General features: G+C 40.2%; 1 protein-coding gene across 3 annotated transcripts in view; it reads right to left on the reverse strand.

Annotated features, from left to right (window-relative positions):
* Positions 1-211: 211 nt before the first annotated feature.
* Positions 212-17,457, reverse strand: part of nlrx1 (NLR family member X1) — a 38,177-nt gene continuing 20,931 nt past the window's right edge. Inside the window, exons 7-12 of one of the 3 annotated variants that reach the window (XM_035622818.2) lie at positions 16,824-17,007; positions 10,639-10,734; positions 9,260-9,346; positions 6,399-6,650; positions 5,746-5,956; positions 212-2,196 (exon numbers count right to left, since the gene is read on the reverse strand). In XM_035622818.2, coding sequence (XP_035478711.1) covers positions 2,047-2,196; positions 5,746-5,956; positions 6,399-6,650; positions 9,260-9,346; positions 10,639-10,734; positions 16,824-17,007 — 980 coding nt within the window. In that variant the 3' untranslated portion in view covers positions 212-2,046. Of the gene's footprint in view, positions 2,197-5,745; positions 5,957-6,369; positions 6,651-9,259; positions 9,347-10,638; positions 10,735-16,823; positions 17,008-17,457 lie in introns of those variants that run through there. The other 2 variants (XM_035622819.2, XM_035622820.2) reach the window with 2 other exon arrangements.

Raw genomic sequence — 17,457 nt, forward strand, 5'->3', positions numbered from 1 at the left:
TCTCCCATATCTGAGATGATTCTCAATCATCCAGGTCATGGTATCTTCAGAGGCCTGAGCTACGAAGCAGGATTTGCGGTTATCGAGGTAACTTCAGCTTTAACTCTGGGTTTTCTGTCTGATGGAGCTGGTTCTTTTCTCACTGTGGTAAATCACCATTGTAACCTGTTACTGGCCCAACTACTGACCAATAAGATCACTGGAAAACCAGTCATCATTAAATTCAATTCAATTTTATTTGTATAGGACCAAATCACAACATACATTGTTTTAAAGCACTGAGGTCAGTATTACAAATCATTCTACAGGATTCTGACAGGGACAAAGGAGTTTACAGTGAATTGACAAATGATAATAGTAGTGTAACAGTTACCGTTTCATCTACATGTACGATACATCCCAAGACTTAAAAAAAAAAGTCTCTTGGAACCATGACCTAAACCCACAGGAAGTAAGCCATTTAGGATTGTGATTTAAAGTTATCAAAAGATTTGTATTCCATGGAACGCCATGGGCGTGGCCTTGTAGGAAAGTTTGCTGTTATTCCATGATGGGGACGTTCCTCTGCATTGCAGGTTTATATCATCCAATTCAAACTAGCTCAAAAAAGTAAAAACACTTTAATGATGTGATATTTTGTAAAAATCGGTCCATTTTCATCTAATGCCCTCCCAGTGGCTTGGCGGCAAATTTCAATGTGCCACCATCACATCAGGCTGCCGTAACTCCACTCCACATGCTCATATGTTCACCAAATTTCTCATACATGATAACAGTCCCAACCTCAACACATCTACATGTCAATATTGAGAGCAGTGATTCTCAACTGGTGGGTCACTACCCAAAAGTGGGTTGCAGAGCCATTTTGAGCGGGTCGACGATTTATGCATATATATCTTTTTTATTTTATTTAACAAAACAACAAAAAATTCATCATAAATGATATGAAACCCAAAACACAACAAATCTATGGAATAACATTGAAGAAAAACAATTTGGTGCAGCGCTTTTATTTTGAAGGACATACGTTTCCGAACAAGTGCACATGCGTCAGGGTAACACGCGCTCTCGAGCATTTGTAAACATGGCTAAACCGGGTAAATGCAAATATGACACCGAAGACATTAAATACCGATTTTGTGGTGAGTAACAATTTTCAGAAATTTGGGTCGTGACTTCATGTCTAAGGCAAAAGGTTGGTCTTGAGGCTAGACCAGTTGAGAAACAATGATCGAGAGCAACATTCTGGACAAAGGAAGTGGAATCCGCGACACACCCCGACGTACGCGCATGTGTCGACCCGATCATCGCTGCTTGCAGATTTAATGTTCCATTTCTGTATTTTATTTACAGTTATTTAAAATAAGTGAATACATCTACTGTTCAGTGCATGATAATGACTCATTTTGTATGATAAAGTTCATTGTTAAACTGTAAAATTTCCTGCCTCCATTAAATATCTTTGTCAAAAGTGTTTGATAAGTACATTAATATGGGAAATTGTACTCCATAATATCGGCATCGGTCCTAAATTTTCAGTATGGGGTCGGTCGGGCTCTAATTAATACCCAGGGTTAACTGACACAATTGATATCCAACTTCGTAGTACAGGTTATCAGAACAGTCTATGTTAGGTTTAGTTTAGCCAGATAATGAAAACATATCCTGGGTATGTTTAACTTGCTACGTAGTACAGGCCCAAGGAGTTGTACTTGAGTAGTGTCTCCTAACTACCCTTTACCATGGGGGAATGGTCTAGATCTGCTCTATATGAAAAGAGACCTAAGATAACTTATTTGGCACCATATAAATAAAATTGACTTGATTTGTGGGGGAAGGCCCAGCTCTGTGTTCTCTTAGCCGATGTAACAAAGTGTTGAAGCAAAGTCAGAGAGACTATCCTTTAGATGGTTTCTAAATACGTTTGACAATACTTTAATATTAATACTGAAGCTGTATCTCTTGGTTGCAAAGAGTTCCTGTGTGAACATGTCAAACGTGAAATGCTGCTGAAGACATTAAAAGCCCTTTCCCTCTAGCTTTATATTATTTGTTGTGTCCTGTAAATGGAGGAAGAGTACTCTTCTCCAGCATCTGCAACGTCTGTCGGACCCCCTTCTCCACCCTGCGGAAGTGCAGCCTCCTCCAGATACTGTGCTGCTGCTTACGCCCCCACTCCAGATCCCTGAGGAAGACCTGAACAGAGAGACAAATAGAGGACCTCATATAACAACAGTTTTCATACATATTTATTCATAGTCAGTTTTGTGCGTTCAAGTGTTCCATGTCAGAATCGGCAAACGTAAAATTGAACTGATGAAGGTCACCCGTTCCTATAATCCCAAAATATGGGATTTGCTTCTCTTTCTAGAAAGTTTGGCACTCTCACAGGGAAATCAGAAATCAGCAGGACATACTTGTGAAAGAGTAGTGTGTGACATGAATATATGTTATATAAAATATGAGAATGCTGATTTGGTGAAAAACAGTGATATCATCCATTGTGCCTCGAGGACAATCACAAAATGTGGATTGGCTGAAAAGCATATATGTCAGTCACTGTACTTTGGGGAAACCACTGAATGCTGGTTGGCTTAAAAGCAGAGCAGATCAAAGTACAGTGTGTGGTGTCACTCTCTCTGTATAATTCCTGGAGTTATAGTATGATACATTCATGTGCCATCAGAGTGGAGCTGTAATGTGACAGAAATAATGAGAAAATGGATCAAATCAGAACCTTCCATCGATGACTAATAGACCATATTTATGAAGCGCTTTTCTCGTCTTATCGACCACTCAAAGTGCTTTACAGGACAAGTCACAATCACCTATTCCCACACATACAGCGCTGTTATCCTGAAATGACCCGGGAATATTTGATCGGCAGCCATGATAAGAGCTGTCTGTTTTTTCTAAATGCATAGGAAAGAAGCTTCAATGCTTCCTTTCCTATCTCCTTTAGCGTAGGGTACACTGGAATTTTTCCTATGTGAAAGGAAAATTCATAGTGGCAGCAATATTTAAAGTGGCGTACCATTCAGGAACATAAACGATTAAATCAGAAGAAGAAGAATATGAATATGACCATGAAGGGACGCAAGTCATCATGTAAATTACCGTTGCATATGAATCATTTACATCTGATGCCATACAGTGTCATTGTGAATAAACTGAGTGGACAGGAGCGAGAGCAAACATTCCCAATGTGACAACCTTTTCCTTTCAGCTTCGTAGCCTACATTATTTTTTTCATTTAAATTCCAACCTTGGTAATGAATTAATATTTTTCACCATGTAGTCCATGTTTAGCATGAAGTAATCCACTTAAAGAACACGCGGGGGGCCAAGATGCGCATTTTGTAGTCCATCTTCGGATATCTGTAGTTTCATAGGCAGTCATGTCAATAACATCCGGCGTTGCATAATGACGTAGTTTAGTGTCAGCGGAGTCGGATTCTCTTAGCACCTCTGTCGGATTTTCGTAAGCCCCACGAATCCTCCTTTCCTTGACTTCATGATGTTTTCCACTGAGGTCAAGGAATAGCAGATAGGAAAAGACGATAGGAAGGACAATCCCAATCCACCCTCTGGGTGTTGTGGATCCCCCCTTAAACATTTCTATTAAAGATACTTCATATAGTCTATTGGTGAAGTAGCATTGGTCACTTTGAGGGGAGGGAGTAAAAATAATTCAGCAGAGGTGGGGATACATAGACCAGAAAGGGGGAAATCCCAAGCATTCCCCCGACAAATCGCAGCCTGTATATATACACATATAACATTTAAAGAACATGAAGAGGGGGACTTCCGGTTTGTTGATGAGACGATAGGCAGCAAAAAGAGGAGCTCCCGGCCAAATAAGTTTTAAAAAAGGAAGAAACCATCTATAACAAAAATTCGAACTAGGAAAAATATAAGTCATTAATAGAAAGCAAACTATGAAAGGAAAAGTGAAGAAGACAAAACCTGAAAAAACAGTCGGGAAAGATGCAAGTCAATGGGGAACATGAACAGGTGCTTTCGGCTAACGTAACGTAAGCTAGCAGCGCCGAGCAACCTAGCTGGATGAATGTGTTGTAAGCTAACATGCAGGCTGGCATAGATAGCATGGGGGCTAAAACTGAGAACGGCCAGCACAGCATGGCACTAAATTAAATAAAATCTACAAAAAAATATAATGAATAATCTGAAAGGAGTACGTGAACATGTGGGACAACTGAGAGAATATATGGACAAACTCGGAGAGGAGATGAAGCAAGGGCTGGACAGATTCAGAGAGGAAACTAAAAGAAAATTCGAGACCGTGGAAGTGGATATGCAGGCTCAAAAGAAAGAAGTTGAGATGCTAGAAGAGCGCACGGTCGAGGTGGAGGAGTGGAGTTCCGAGGTTCAGGATGTTTTACAGCTACGCTGGAACAACAAAGTAAGCTCCAAGAGAAGTTTTCTGCTTTAAAAGGGAGGTCAAGATGAAATAATATCCGAATGTAGGGGCTGAAGGAGGGAATAGAGGGAGACTAAGTTTCCAAATACATGGACAGACTACTTCACAAAGTTGGGAATGTCGGATGATATTAAACTGGAGATCCAAAAGGGCGCACAGAGCAGTAGCACTGAAACCACAACCAAACAAGCCCCCAAGAGACATTATTGTCAACTTTTTAAGGTCTGAGGTCAAGGAAAACGTCCTCAAGACGGCCAGGCTAATGTCAGTGGAAGTGGAGGGATGGAGAGTGACTTTTGACCATGACTACTCGGCAGAAGTGGTCCCTTAACGTCAGAAATACGCTGGGCTACAGAAAATTCTCAAAGAGAATTGAAGGGGATCCGGTTTCAATCACCAATGAACACACTGAGGGTCCAGTAGACCGAAGGAATCGAAGTATACAACGGCGCAGAGGATGGCAGGTGCCAGACCAGGGAGAAGAGAGAGACACATAGGTGAGGAGGCTGGAGGCAGCGCGCAAGTGGACCAGGGTCGGAGACGGGAGATTGGAGTGAGGGGATGACAGCCAGACACGGGTGAGAATAGATGGACGGAAAGATAAGAGGAGGTGAAGAGCAAAGACACACAACCTAACTGCTTTTGAATATATAACTTATTATTTTTTGTTCCCTGAAGGTTCGTTTGAAACACTGCAGTGGGTGAGTAACGACTTTTATACTAAGTAACCTCAGTTATGAAGATCAGGGAGATGTTTATCTTGGCGAATGTGATTTAGGTGATTTGCGATTATTTTATTTTATTTTTCTTTTCTAAAGCAAAGAAGTGCTCAAGTATTAGACTATAAGCTGAGGACTTACGGGATCACTCATGGATGGGTGTAGCAGAAGAAGTATTTGATAAGGAAAGATTAACACACATACTGAGGCTCCAGGAAGTGAAGTTTGACTCAAAATGGGAAAAGTGAGATGAATATAAAGGAAAACTGAACGACACCACAAATCAGGTCTCGATGTCGCATTACAAATAAGGGAGAAAGCTTACATGTCACTTTGTTGATGTCTTTATTGTCATTTTTTAATTTTATTATACTGTTAATTTTATTTTTTGTTATAAATAACCATATGTATAAGAAATAACTACAATTACTCTACTACATGCTGGCTTCATTTGAAGCTCTTTCATACGGGCCTTCAACTCGATTGTAATATTGTCGGTATAAGGTTTTATATTTTTGCAAAACTGTAAAAAAAAAAGAACATGATAAGGTTTGATTGGTTCTGTTTGTTCCTGTGAATGAGTACCTTAAGCTGCTGCTCGACACGTTGGCGGTCCCAGGATGAGGCGTTCTCTCGTATCACGCTGAGGATGGGATGCCAGTCCTCGGAAATGTCTGAGCCTTCAGTGACTGACGCCAGGACCTTGACTCTCCGGCCGCTGCTGCCATGGCTTCTTGGGATACCTCGCACATAAAGGGACTGCTTCCCCATGTCAGTGAGGGAGTTCAGATACAAACTACACAAAAACACAGAGAGAAACTTACTAAGACAAGCATTGCATGTGTGAAAGCTCACATGTGTTAAGTCATCTTCACTGTCAGTTTGTGTGTCTTTTATCGTCCTATCAACCACCCCCCCTGTTCCGAATCACAAACAGCTCTCACAACACTCTCCTGATTTTCCCAATTATTAGACTTATGGCTTAATAAAACACTTTTGCAGCATTGTTATGTATTATGTGAATGAAAAAGGCTTGGGGATTTTATTGTTTTAATTAGGATTCATAATGTGTGCTAACTTCCTCTCTTTTTCTCTTAAAAATCTAGGCTGTAATTGTTATAAGAATGCAAGAAACTCTTGTTTAACAACCTTCAAAATGTTAACGTCAACCTTAAGTGTGAGTCAGAGTGATAGAACATAAATCTGTACAGCTGTGGATGGAGTAAAGAGCTGCGCACTGCACGGTGTGAATGCTGGGGTGTTCCCTGCAGGCGTCCACCAGAGCCAGAGCAGCATCGTCTCCGATGTTGTTATAGGCCACATTCAGCTCCTGGAGCACCGTGTGATCCTGCAGTCTCTCAGCCAGCTCCAGGGCCCCCTGGTCCCCCAGCCCAGTGTGCATCAGGGACAGGTGTGTCAAGGACTGGTTCTCTGGAAGGGCCTCCAGCAGGGTGCAGGATCCAGAGTCAAGCAGAGGGTTGTCACACAGTCTGGAGAAAATAGTATAATGAGACATTTCTTCTACTCAGAACACAGTGTACATGCAAGTGGTGACACCAACCTGAGGCCTGATGGCACAAAGACTGTGACTGCGGTTGACATCTAACAAAGTCAGAAAACCGTAGGAATAGTAAAATCAATATTGTAGATGGAGGTACACAAAAAAACCCTCAAAAACTCACCCCTAACAATAAATCCCCATGGATAAATGAAAGCGTCTGCAATTGCAGACACTTATTGTACCCCCAATGCCATGGGGTCGGCTGAGAGATCCTCATATTTCGACAATCTTACCTGCCAGTAAGAGAAATCCAAAAGTTCTAATTGACAAGATAAATTGCATCCCAGCATTCCTGATTTACCAATCTTCTCAACCAGGGACTGTAATAAGATTTTTAATTATTTTACAGAAAAGGTTGCTAACATCAGAGCAAACATCTCACCCTCATCCAGTCCACTCATTGGTGGTTCCCCTCAACCATCAATCTTGGACTCCTTCTGTCCTCTTTTCTGTATAAGGCCATATTACATGAACTTCCTCCTTACTTGTGCTCTCTACTGCCTCCTCACGCATCAGCAGCTGCATCCATCTGACCACTGGATGCACATGTCCTATTTTGAGGACTGGTTAATTAATTTTTGTAGTTTGCTTATCGTGTATCGCTTGGTTCTTTTATGTACAGTTTATGTTTTATTTTTATTCATTGATCAATGTTTAAGCTGCTATCATGGCCGGGATTCCCTTGCAAAAGAGATTTCAAGTCTCAATGGGAATATTCCTGGTAAAATACAAAAAATTAAAAAAATTAAATCAGACTTTTGCTGCTACCCAAGTTAGACACTTAAGTCAGTACTGCATCCCAGAATGTACAATTACACCAACGAGCCACACTTACTATGATTTACTTCTCTCACAGGCCAATTCTCAACATTTGAGCTCCCGCTCTGTCACAGCTTCTCTACGTCAGGAGGTGGCGTTACAGTAAGTTAAGGAATGTCTATGGACTGTGTCGACTGATCTCAACCTTCAACAAAAATAATTCATAACTTGGAGGACGGATAAGTAGGTGGACAATCATTACCCTTAAATAAACATTGATAAAAACTTAGTTTTCTCTTAATGAGATTCATGTTAATTAATATCTTTTTTAACCATTTACTAATGTTAGTTAAAATGTAAAAAAACCTTAATAAATGTTTAACAAGATACATTTGTTAACAGTTACTTAATGCTTATTATTGTATTAACTGTTAGTAACTGCTTATGACTGCATCAACTTACGTTAATAGCATATTTATGAACTATTAAATAACAAATAAAAAATACCTTAGTAAACATGTACACCATTTATCAATGATTTATAGACAAATTAGTAAACTGTTAATTAAATGTTAGTTGATGCTTATTACTGCATTAACTAATGTTAATTAATCTACCCTTAATGTAAAGTTTTACCCGAAAAGGTAACACGTATATTGCTGCTATGTTGTATCTATCGATATGCTCTGTAAACTCTTTCTTTTTTTGTTTGTCCTGTTTTGTCTGTACCCTTGGGACGAGTTCCTCTTTCTTTTGGTGTCAATCAGCAACCCTGGAGTGCCTGGAGTACTTTTTGGAACCCAGGACATTTAACCCTTGTTTTTAATTGTCTCATAGTATGGCATCAGGGACAATTTCATGAATGCAAATACACAAGATTTACAGCAAGGTGCAACTCATTTCTGGAACAAGATTCTTTGGACAGATGAAACCAAGATTAACTTGTACCAGAATGATGTTCCCATCAAAAGTATGGAGGGATGAGTTCCTGTGATAGATTGATTTCTATAAAGAACCACAATGAATTTGAAATTAAACAATCAAGATGTGATTGAAATTGTAGCTTTAATTCAAGAGGTTTGACAGAAATATTGCATTAACCATTCAGAAATTGTGATTTTTACGCATGGTTCCTCAATTTTCAGACGCTCAAAATTAATTGGACAAACTAACTTTTAAAGTACTTGGAGTGGGTCGTCCGCTAATTGGAGCGTTGGTTGTCTGATTCCCCGCTCATCCATTCCACGTGACAAGTGTCGAGCGACAGAATGAGACGCATGACTAATAGACAAAGCGCTGGATATAGAAGCGCTGTATAAATGGGTGTGTGTGAATGGGTGAATGTCAACTGTAAATAGTAGACTGTAAAGCGCTGAGTGGTCAGTAAGACTAGAAAAGTCCATTGACAATATACCACAACCACAAAATAACCGCCAAAGAACAAACCTGGTGCTCGGCAGTATCCCAGCATGTTATCTATTCAGTCACAGGCAAAATATAATGCTGTATGCACTGTACTTGAAGCCATCAGGGTACATACTTGACGCACAGAAAATGGGAAGAACCAGAGTTAAGTGGGACCCACAGCTCATTTTTGCCTAAGCCCCCCTGGTGGGTTGCTCAGGCCCTGCTGCACGGGATCCACATCAGTCTTCTCGTTGCTGAAAAATGTCACTGTCGATCTCAGAGAACAGAGCTGCTGCCTCGTATAATTATAATTGAAGTGTGAATATGTAGAGAGAATTCTAAAACAATAAAGACATGAAAGTGTAATCTTACTGTAGAGATCTAATAGAGTTCTTGGGATCTTGTAGCAGTTCTTTCAGGAGGATGCAGGAGTCTGGACCAAGGCTGTTAAACTGCAAACTGAGGACAACAGAGACAGGCAGACACGGCACTCACAACACACAGCAGAGACATGCTGGACGAGCACGGGGTCATCCAGTTAATCAGAATGCAATTCAAAACTTTGTTTTTGTAAGTGCTGACTTTGTTATTGTTATGGCATAGTATTTCTATTTTATGTTATTTACATCAGATTCTGGATCAATAAAGGTTCATCTTATCTAATCTAAAGAGATACTATGCAGAATTTTTGTGGGATTCTGTTTGTAAACACCCACTTCAAAGTTGCCCCTCCTCCCCAACTCAATAAGAGAGAGACAGAGAGAAAGCAACTGTGAACTACTGAGCTCCAGAGTGAGCTAAGAGAGTGAGCAGTGTTAGCAGAACAAAGCAACACATCACAGCCTCACCTCACAGAACCCTGTGGGAACTGGATTTGTGCCGCATTGTCAGATTCTGTGTTTGTTTTTTGACCTTTTGATAGTAACCCTGACCACTGGTGTACACAGCACCCACATGCCCAAGCTGTAACTTTTACATCCATGACACAGACAGAGAGCAGAGGAGGGAGACGGAGACGGCAACATTTGACCTGGTCACATTGTTTTATAAAATCCTGCTTTCACACGCTGTCATTGGCCGAGGGCTTTACGCCCACTGCCCAAAGGTCGCAACCCAGAAACATCCCAAACACAACAAAATAAGACAGAAATCAGAAAATATAGGCAGAGGTCTGGGTCTTTGCAGATAAATATAGTGTTGCACGCTTCTAGTATGTGACTAGTGATGATTGAGAGGGATTACTTTTGTTTGAGTCAACAAAAAAAATCCTGCATAGTATACCTTTAAATATGCCTCAAAAATCCAGTATGGGACAGCTTACATTCATTAACCACTGGAACTAATAAATCATTCTTAGACACATTCCATGATCTCAGGGCAAATACTTCAAAGTTTTCAAAAATTAGGTGGATGAAGCATCATACCTTGTTAACCTCAACAGAATGTTGTGTTAACAGTCTGTTGGAAGTTACACGATTGGTCATGTCAAGACCTAACAGGAGCTGTTTACCACTTAAATGAAGTGAATGAATTCCAATAGTTTGCAACTATGTGTCGCAATGGATTTACAGTCTGGATTCAGATCTCTGTGACCTTTATGTATCAACTTAGTTTTGGTGCAACAAATTGTATGTGATGGGACATGGAAACATTTAACTTCTTACACTTGCAGCATTAGTAGTAGTTCATGTGCAGTGTTCAGCAACATGCACAAAACTCCATCATTCTAAGAAAAAGAGTTTTGGTCTTACTTGAGGTTATGTATGTGTCTGAAGGCAGGCCTCAGCATCTGAAGCATGTCATGAGTCAGGAGACATGAGGACAGGTCCAGCTCTTCAAGGTGATAACTGCAAGAAGAAAACAAGGTAATTGTTTTTCTCCACAGACACTGGAAAACTCAAATCTTGTTATAAAAAGGTAAAAATGAACCATACGATCTCATGTTAACGTCATATTTTGACATTCTGTCAGTGTGTCACATTGTCAATACTATTTCTTACCTACTCACATAGCAACTTCTAACAAGTTCATGTTTAGCAGGTATAATGCTAAAACAAATCTTTTCAACAGATACAGTCAGGTCCATAAGTATTTGGATTTTTGGGTAATTTTTCCTCCATACACCGGCCCAATGGATCTGAAATGACGCAGTGAAGATGTGTGAAATTTCAAGGGGTTTAGCAACAGTATTACATCAAAGATTGAGTTTTATCTTCCTATTTTATTTCCTTTTTCCATTGCCCCTTGTGCTGCTACACTTCAATGCTGCTGTGTCAAATTTGAATTTCCCTAACGGAGGTCAAGAAATGTAAATCTCATTTTATATTATCTTAACCTTTCAGGAACTACAGCCGTTTTTACACAGTCTCTCCATTTTCAGAGGCTTAGAATTACTCGGCCAATTGACTGACAAGGAGTTTTATGGCCAGATGTGGCCTATTTCCTTGCTATTCCATTACAATTAAGCAGATGAAAGGTCTGGAATTTATTCCAAGTGTTGAATGTAATAGCAATTTATCATATGATCCATTTAATTTTCTGAGTTTTCTCCCGCCTTTCATCTCCTCTGATAATCCTACTCTTGTTGATTTGCTTTCCATTGATTAGCTACCCTGTTGTCTAACTATACTCAATCTTGACTTTCTTTCCATTTTCTGGCCACCCCTTTGTCTTACTTACTTATTCAATTCAGGTATACGCATTCGATGGCTGTTTCTTGGAAGCACTTAACGGTGGCCCATTTGTTCAGTTCAGTTGAGTCCAGGACTTAATCAATTTGGTCCTTTTACCTACAGTGATCCTTTGATCATATGCATTTCAATTATTCCCCACCATGGTGATGCCTTTAAGATGCACACGTAGAATCTGCTCTGAGGCCAATAGCTTAAAATGCTGCTTTACCAGGTTAAAAGGATCCTAGGGTGAAAACAGGTGATGTATGCAGAAAGCCAATTACACGCATATCACTTGTAGAAGAAAGAGTTGAGCTCACTCTTGATGCCACACATCACAGCACACACGTTGACATGGCTGAACTATCTGAGGTGCCACTAACTTTATAGGTGGTTCACAAATATGACATCAGGCTCATGACAGGAGCCACACCTCTCATAGTTCACCCTTAGTCAGAGTACAGATCATGCATGAAACAACATCCTTACAACAAAGCGCTAACCGGGGGTGCTTGATTTTCTTTTAAAAGCTCAAGTTATCGTGCCGTACAAAAACTCTCCTCTTCAGGGCGGCTGTGGCTCAGGTGGAAGGGAGAGTCACTCACTAACCACAGGGTTGGTCGTTTGATGTCCGCTTCCTCCAGTCCGCATGCCAAAGTGTTGTTGGGCAAATTAACTTAACCCTAAATTGCCTCTTCTGGCTGTACCGGCAGTGTATGAATATGTGTATGAATGGATGAATGTGAAGCGCTTTGGGTGGTTTATAAGAATAGAGCAATGTGTGTATATATATATATAAATATATATATATATTTAGAATATATATATATATATATATAGAATATATATATATATATATTTATATAACAGCTCTGTGCGCTTGACAACCTGACTTTGACTGATGAAGATGACAAGGTTTGCTAACTGGCAAACCTTAAAGATGTCTCCAACTCTAGGGCTTTCGAAACCTGACTTACCTTTCACTCAATGTTTGGACCAGAAAGACGGTACACTGACTAAACTCAAATGGTTCCATATGTGGATTCCTAACAGGCACACACCGGAAACTTTGCATCTCTCTGCGCAGCAATTGACATGCCTTACATCAATATCAGACCGTCACATGTTTCTGTTAAATGTAGAGCAATGAGTCCGAGACATTAGCAACACTAATGTCTCTGACTCATTTTTTTAGCAGAATATACTGTAGCCGATGCTGCTGCAGCTTGACTTCTAACTGTCTTTCACACCTTTACCTTCACAACTGATTCACCTGTCGAACCATTTGCTGATGTGTCAACATTTCACACATTGTCAACACCCAAAGAAAATACACATTTGCAAATAGAGTGTAGTTAGGTCCTGATAACAAACCATGTTTGCCACACAATCTCTTCCATTGTTTTGTTGAGATAGCTCACGGATGCAGGTTGCCTAGGCCTTGGTGGAGCTCCCCGTTACAATGGAAATGTTAAGGGTTAGGGCCTAGCCATGTCCACTAGTGAGTTACTGCTACCACTGAACTCTACACACAACACAAGCTACAACATATCACAGCACTATTATCAACAATAGGGGTTCGACGGATCACGAAAGTCAAGGTTCAGATCGATCTGCGGATTTTTAGTCACTGATCAGCTCATTTTTCGGATAAAAAAAATGAAAAAAAGACAAATATAACATTGCTTTCAGAACACATAAAGCAGAGAACTTTTTTCCATGTTCTTAAAGGAAAACAAACTTTAAGTCTGGTGTTTCAATAAAATCTGCAAAAAAACTAATTAAAGTGCAATATGGGGCATGAATTACTGAATCAGTCTGGAGGGAGAGATGTTCACCGTCTCACTGAGGGACAAATCGGCCCCTCACTATCTAAACCTCGAACCAATAATAACGCACATTAAGGAGTCATTTGAGGGCTTGAAAAGAAAAATACTCTTTAACAGCCTCATTCTTTCCCACTATTTACAAGTAAGATTTATACCAAAAACCTTACATGCTCCAAATGTATGTTTCTTGGAAGAAATTCTCAGACAGCCCATACAGAAACGATTAACTTTTAAATTGTAACTATTCTACAGATCACATCCGAAAACAGTGGCAGATTGATATAGAATGTGAGATAGACGAAGATAGCTGGGCATCAGTATTAAAAAACACACATACTACTACAAATCTGAATTTACCTGATCTGCCATCAAATAAGATGACTGCTTTTGAGCTGCTTTCCTTTCTCTGTAAGAAAACTCTTTGGATCGCTCTAAGAATCGCAGTCACCCTACCAGTAACAGTAGCATCAGCAGAGAGGAGCGTTTCAAAATTAAAGCTCATCAAAAGCTATATACGATTTTCCATGTCACAAGAACGTTCGAGTGGTCTGGTCATCGTGAGAGAATGAATCATGACGTGGGGAAACATATAATTTGCTGACATAATTGATGACTTTGCCTGAAGAAAGTGCAGAAAGGGAATATTTTGATGGTAAGAGTTAATTCAAATGTTCAAATATTTACACACTTAATAACATTTAAGATTGTATGGCAGAAGTGCAAATGATTGCTTAACTAACTGACATACTTTCTTAATTTCTTCCAGACATTCCAGAAAAAGTGTTGACAATGCCCAGGCTGTACAGGGAACCAAAAGTCATCACTAAGTTCATTACAAAGTTAATCTTGTTAGGATTCTATAGAAAAATATTCTGTTCAATGAATATAGTTTGTTTCTACCTTATTCTATTCTGTAGATCTATTTATTCTTAGACAGATGGAGCAAACTGTTTAAAGGAAGAGGGATTGTAGTGGAGCACTGGGGTGTCAGGTGTGATTGTATGGCAATGGCAAATGGTTTACATTGCTCTCGAGTCAAGTAGGAGGGCCCATAGCAGAATTTTGCTTAGGGCCCAAAGGAGGTCAGAACCGGCACTGCAAGGAAGAGATCACATTAGCAAAGGGGGAATGTGCACTCATCATGGTAAACTCGTGCGGTCGTGAGGCAATTCACTTCCTGATAAGACTTTTGACCATCTAATGATGGATTTTATTAAAGCAATGTAATGCCAGGGGAAGAGATACTGCCTTGTGATTGTTAACATGTTCAGTAAATGGGTTGAAGTGTTTCCCTCAGCAAAACAAATGCAAGTGCTGTGGCCAAGGCACTGCTAACTGAAATTATTCCCAGGTTGGGAATCCCAACTCTCATCAGCAGTGATAATGGTCCTGCTTTTGTGAATCAAGCCCTTAAAATAAGAGTCTATCTTAATTTTTACATAAGTCACCATTGTTTTTACCATCCACAGTGTCGGCTGTTGAGTGAGAAAAGCACCATCGAATCAAAACTAGTCATAGTTGTGAAAAAACTGTTCTCTCCTGGGTTAAAGCTCTTCCTCTTGTGCTTTTTCATATGCAGATGCGCATCAGGAGTAAACATGGTCTCATTCCTTTTGAAAACCTATTTGACGACGCCCCAGACAGGATAGGGCCAGTCAGACAGTCACTCCCCAACACAACCACCTGTGAGGACTGAGACAGACAATGCTGAGATATTAAGCAAATTTGTCTACAGCCTTATCAGCCTTGCAATTACAGGAAAAGTGCTCCTCCCAACCCAACCGAGGGCGCAGAGGTCCCTCTACACAGTCTCCTTCCCGGTGACTGGCTCCTCATCAAACACAATTGATGCACAAGTTGGAAACAAGGCAGGTTCCGTGGCCCTTTCTAGGTCCTCCTCACCACACTGAGCACCGTCAAAAGTCGCTGGGAAAGCCTTTGGTTTCATGTCAGCCACTGCAAACAAAAAAATCAACCCACAGGACAACCTACATCCATCAACAAATAGAGGTGAAATACTGTCACTCTCTGATTCTTAAAGGGATAGTTCAGTGATTTTGAAGTGGGGGTTGTATGAGTTACTTATGCATAGTTAATATGTTACCTCATGGAGGAAGTAGCGCAAGTCACAGTCCCACTTTTGCAGAGGGGACCATTGAAAAACATCTATTCGCCACATTTTAAAACGTTACCAAAAAATATATATATCCGTTCAATTGCATGATAAGGGATGTATTTTTTTCACTGCATCAGTTTTCTGCCAGACAGCCATTTAAGTTTGCACTTTTTTTTTCAAGCGTACTTCAGCCATGTAGTACTGCGCCAACTCGAGCCAGCAGAGTATCAATCCGCAAATCTGCTTTTTGACTCACAGCTACCGCGGCGAGTTGGACCTACCACCAATTCACATGATGTTTCTATGTACAGAACTTTTTCTATCAAAGACCATTCATACACTGTCTACACAGCCGTCAGGGGAAAGTTAGGGTTCAGTCTCATGTCTTAGGACACTAAGAGTAGGCACGTGGACTGGAGGAGTCGGCGATTGAACCCGTGGGTTAGTGGGCAACTCGCTCTAACTCATGAGCCACAGCCGCCACAGATGGTGTACAGATGAAGCCAAGCGTTAACTTGTAGCAGAATGATGGGAAGAGAAAAGTATGGAGAAGGAAAGGAACAACTCATAATTCCATGCATTCCACATCATCGGTCAAACATGGTGGAGGCAGTGTTATGGCATGGGCATTTACAGGTATGCTGCAAGTCTAACTCGGTCACTAATGTTTTTTGATGATGTGACTGCTAATTGAATTCATTCACCTTGTGCACTAAAAGGCCTGGCAACGCATCTCAAGGAAGGAAACTCAGCACTAGATTACATCCATGGGTTCTATACTTCAGGCAGTCATTGACTGCAAAGGACCTTCTTCCAAGAATTAAAAACAATCCTTATAATCAACATCATTTTATTTTGTCCAATTACTTTTGAGCCTCTGAAAATGGAGGGACCATGCATGAAAATGGCTGTAAATTCTAAATGGATGATACAATATCTCAGTTAAATCCACTGAATTAAAGCTTAAGCTTAAGTCACTGTCAAAATACGTATGGAACTGACTGAATAATGAAAGGTTCATAAAGGTTGATTTACAACTACAAACTTTACAATTATTTGTGAACATCAATTTACAGGTCCAAAATCAGTTTGACCCTAATTTGAGACCATAGAATTTGGTCATAAATCAATGGTGATAATGATGTTTGATGAAAAGTCAGCATGATTCATCCTCTGGAGACCATAAATGTCTTAGACAACTGGCAAACTGCCACTCCACTAATTTCAGAACAGTGAATGTCACCACGCTGCTGTGGCGGTTGCAGCCTGATCCAAACTTAGCTGACTCAGTTTACAACCTAGTTTTTCAAATACATTACCTGGCAGGGGTACATGAGAGTACAGAGCTCAGTATGAAGCATTTGAGTGACGTCATACGAATGTTTGCTAGGCGGATGGTTCTGATTGAGGCCAGAACTTCTGCAGTCAGTCTGGGGTTCTGAAATTCATACAGAAGGACTAGCAAATCCATCAACTCCTCTGGTGGCTGTGGCTTGCTGAGCTCTGCCATTAAATAGGAAAAAAAAATATCCATTTAGCCTTTTGTGTAAAATAATGTAAAAAAGTGCACCTGACATAGACACGCATTATTTTTTAGATTTGGTTCCAAGCAAATGAGGGCTTTCTTATCCAGTCATGGGGTAACAACTAGTAACAACTTTTATTGGACATGTTTTGTTGACTCATTTTTGCAGCAGGGGTAGAAAAGCTCAGATTGTACTTGGCTGTGGGAACACATGAAACAGTGTCTGGATGTGTCCAGTATCAGTACAATCAGTGGTAACTACTAAATCAATTTCACATGCAGAGTATGAATGGACCTGTTAAGTTTTCAGCTTTGATCAAGGGTATTTAAAGTCATTTCAAGCTTAAAGTGCACTTGACTTAACAGTACAATAAATACAATCAAAGAACTATTTAATCTATTCTCAAACATAAGGACAAAGTATACTG

Source organism: Scophthalmus maximus, chromosome 11, assembly GCF_022379125.1.
Source record: "Scophthalmus maximus strain ysfricsl-2021 chromosome 11, ASM2237912v1, whole genome shotgun sequence".
In the NCBI taxonomy this organism is placed as follows: domain Eukaryota; kingdom Metazoa; phylum Chordata; class Actinopteri; order Pleuronectiformes; family Scophthalmidae; genus Scophthalmus; species Scophthalmus maximus.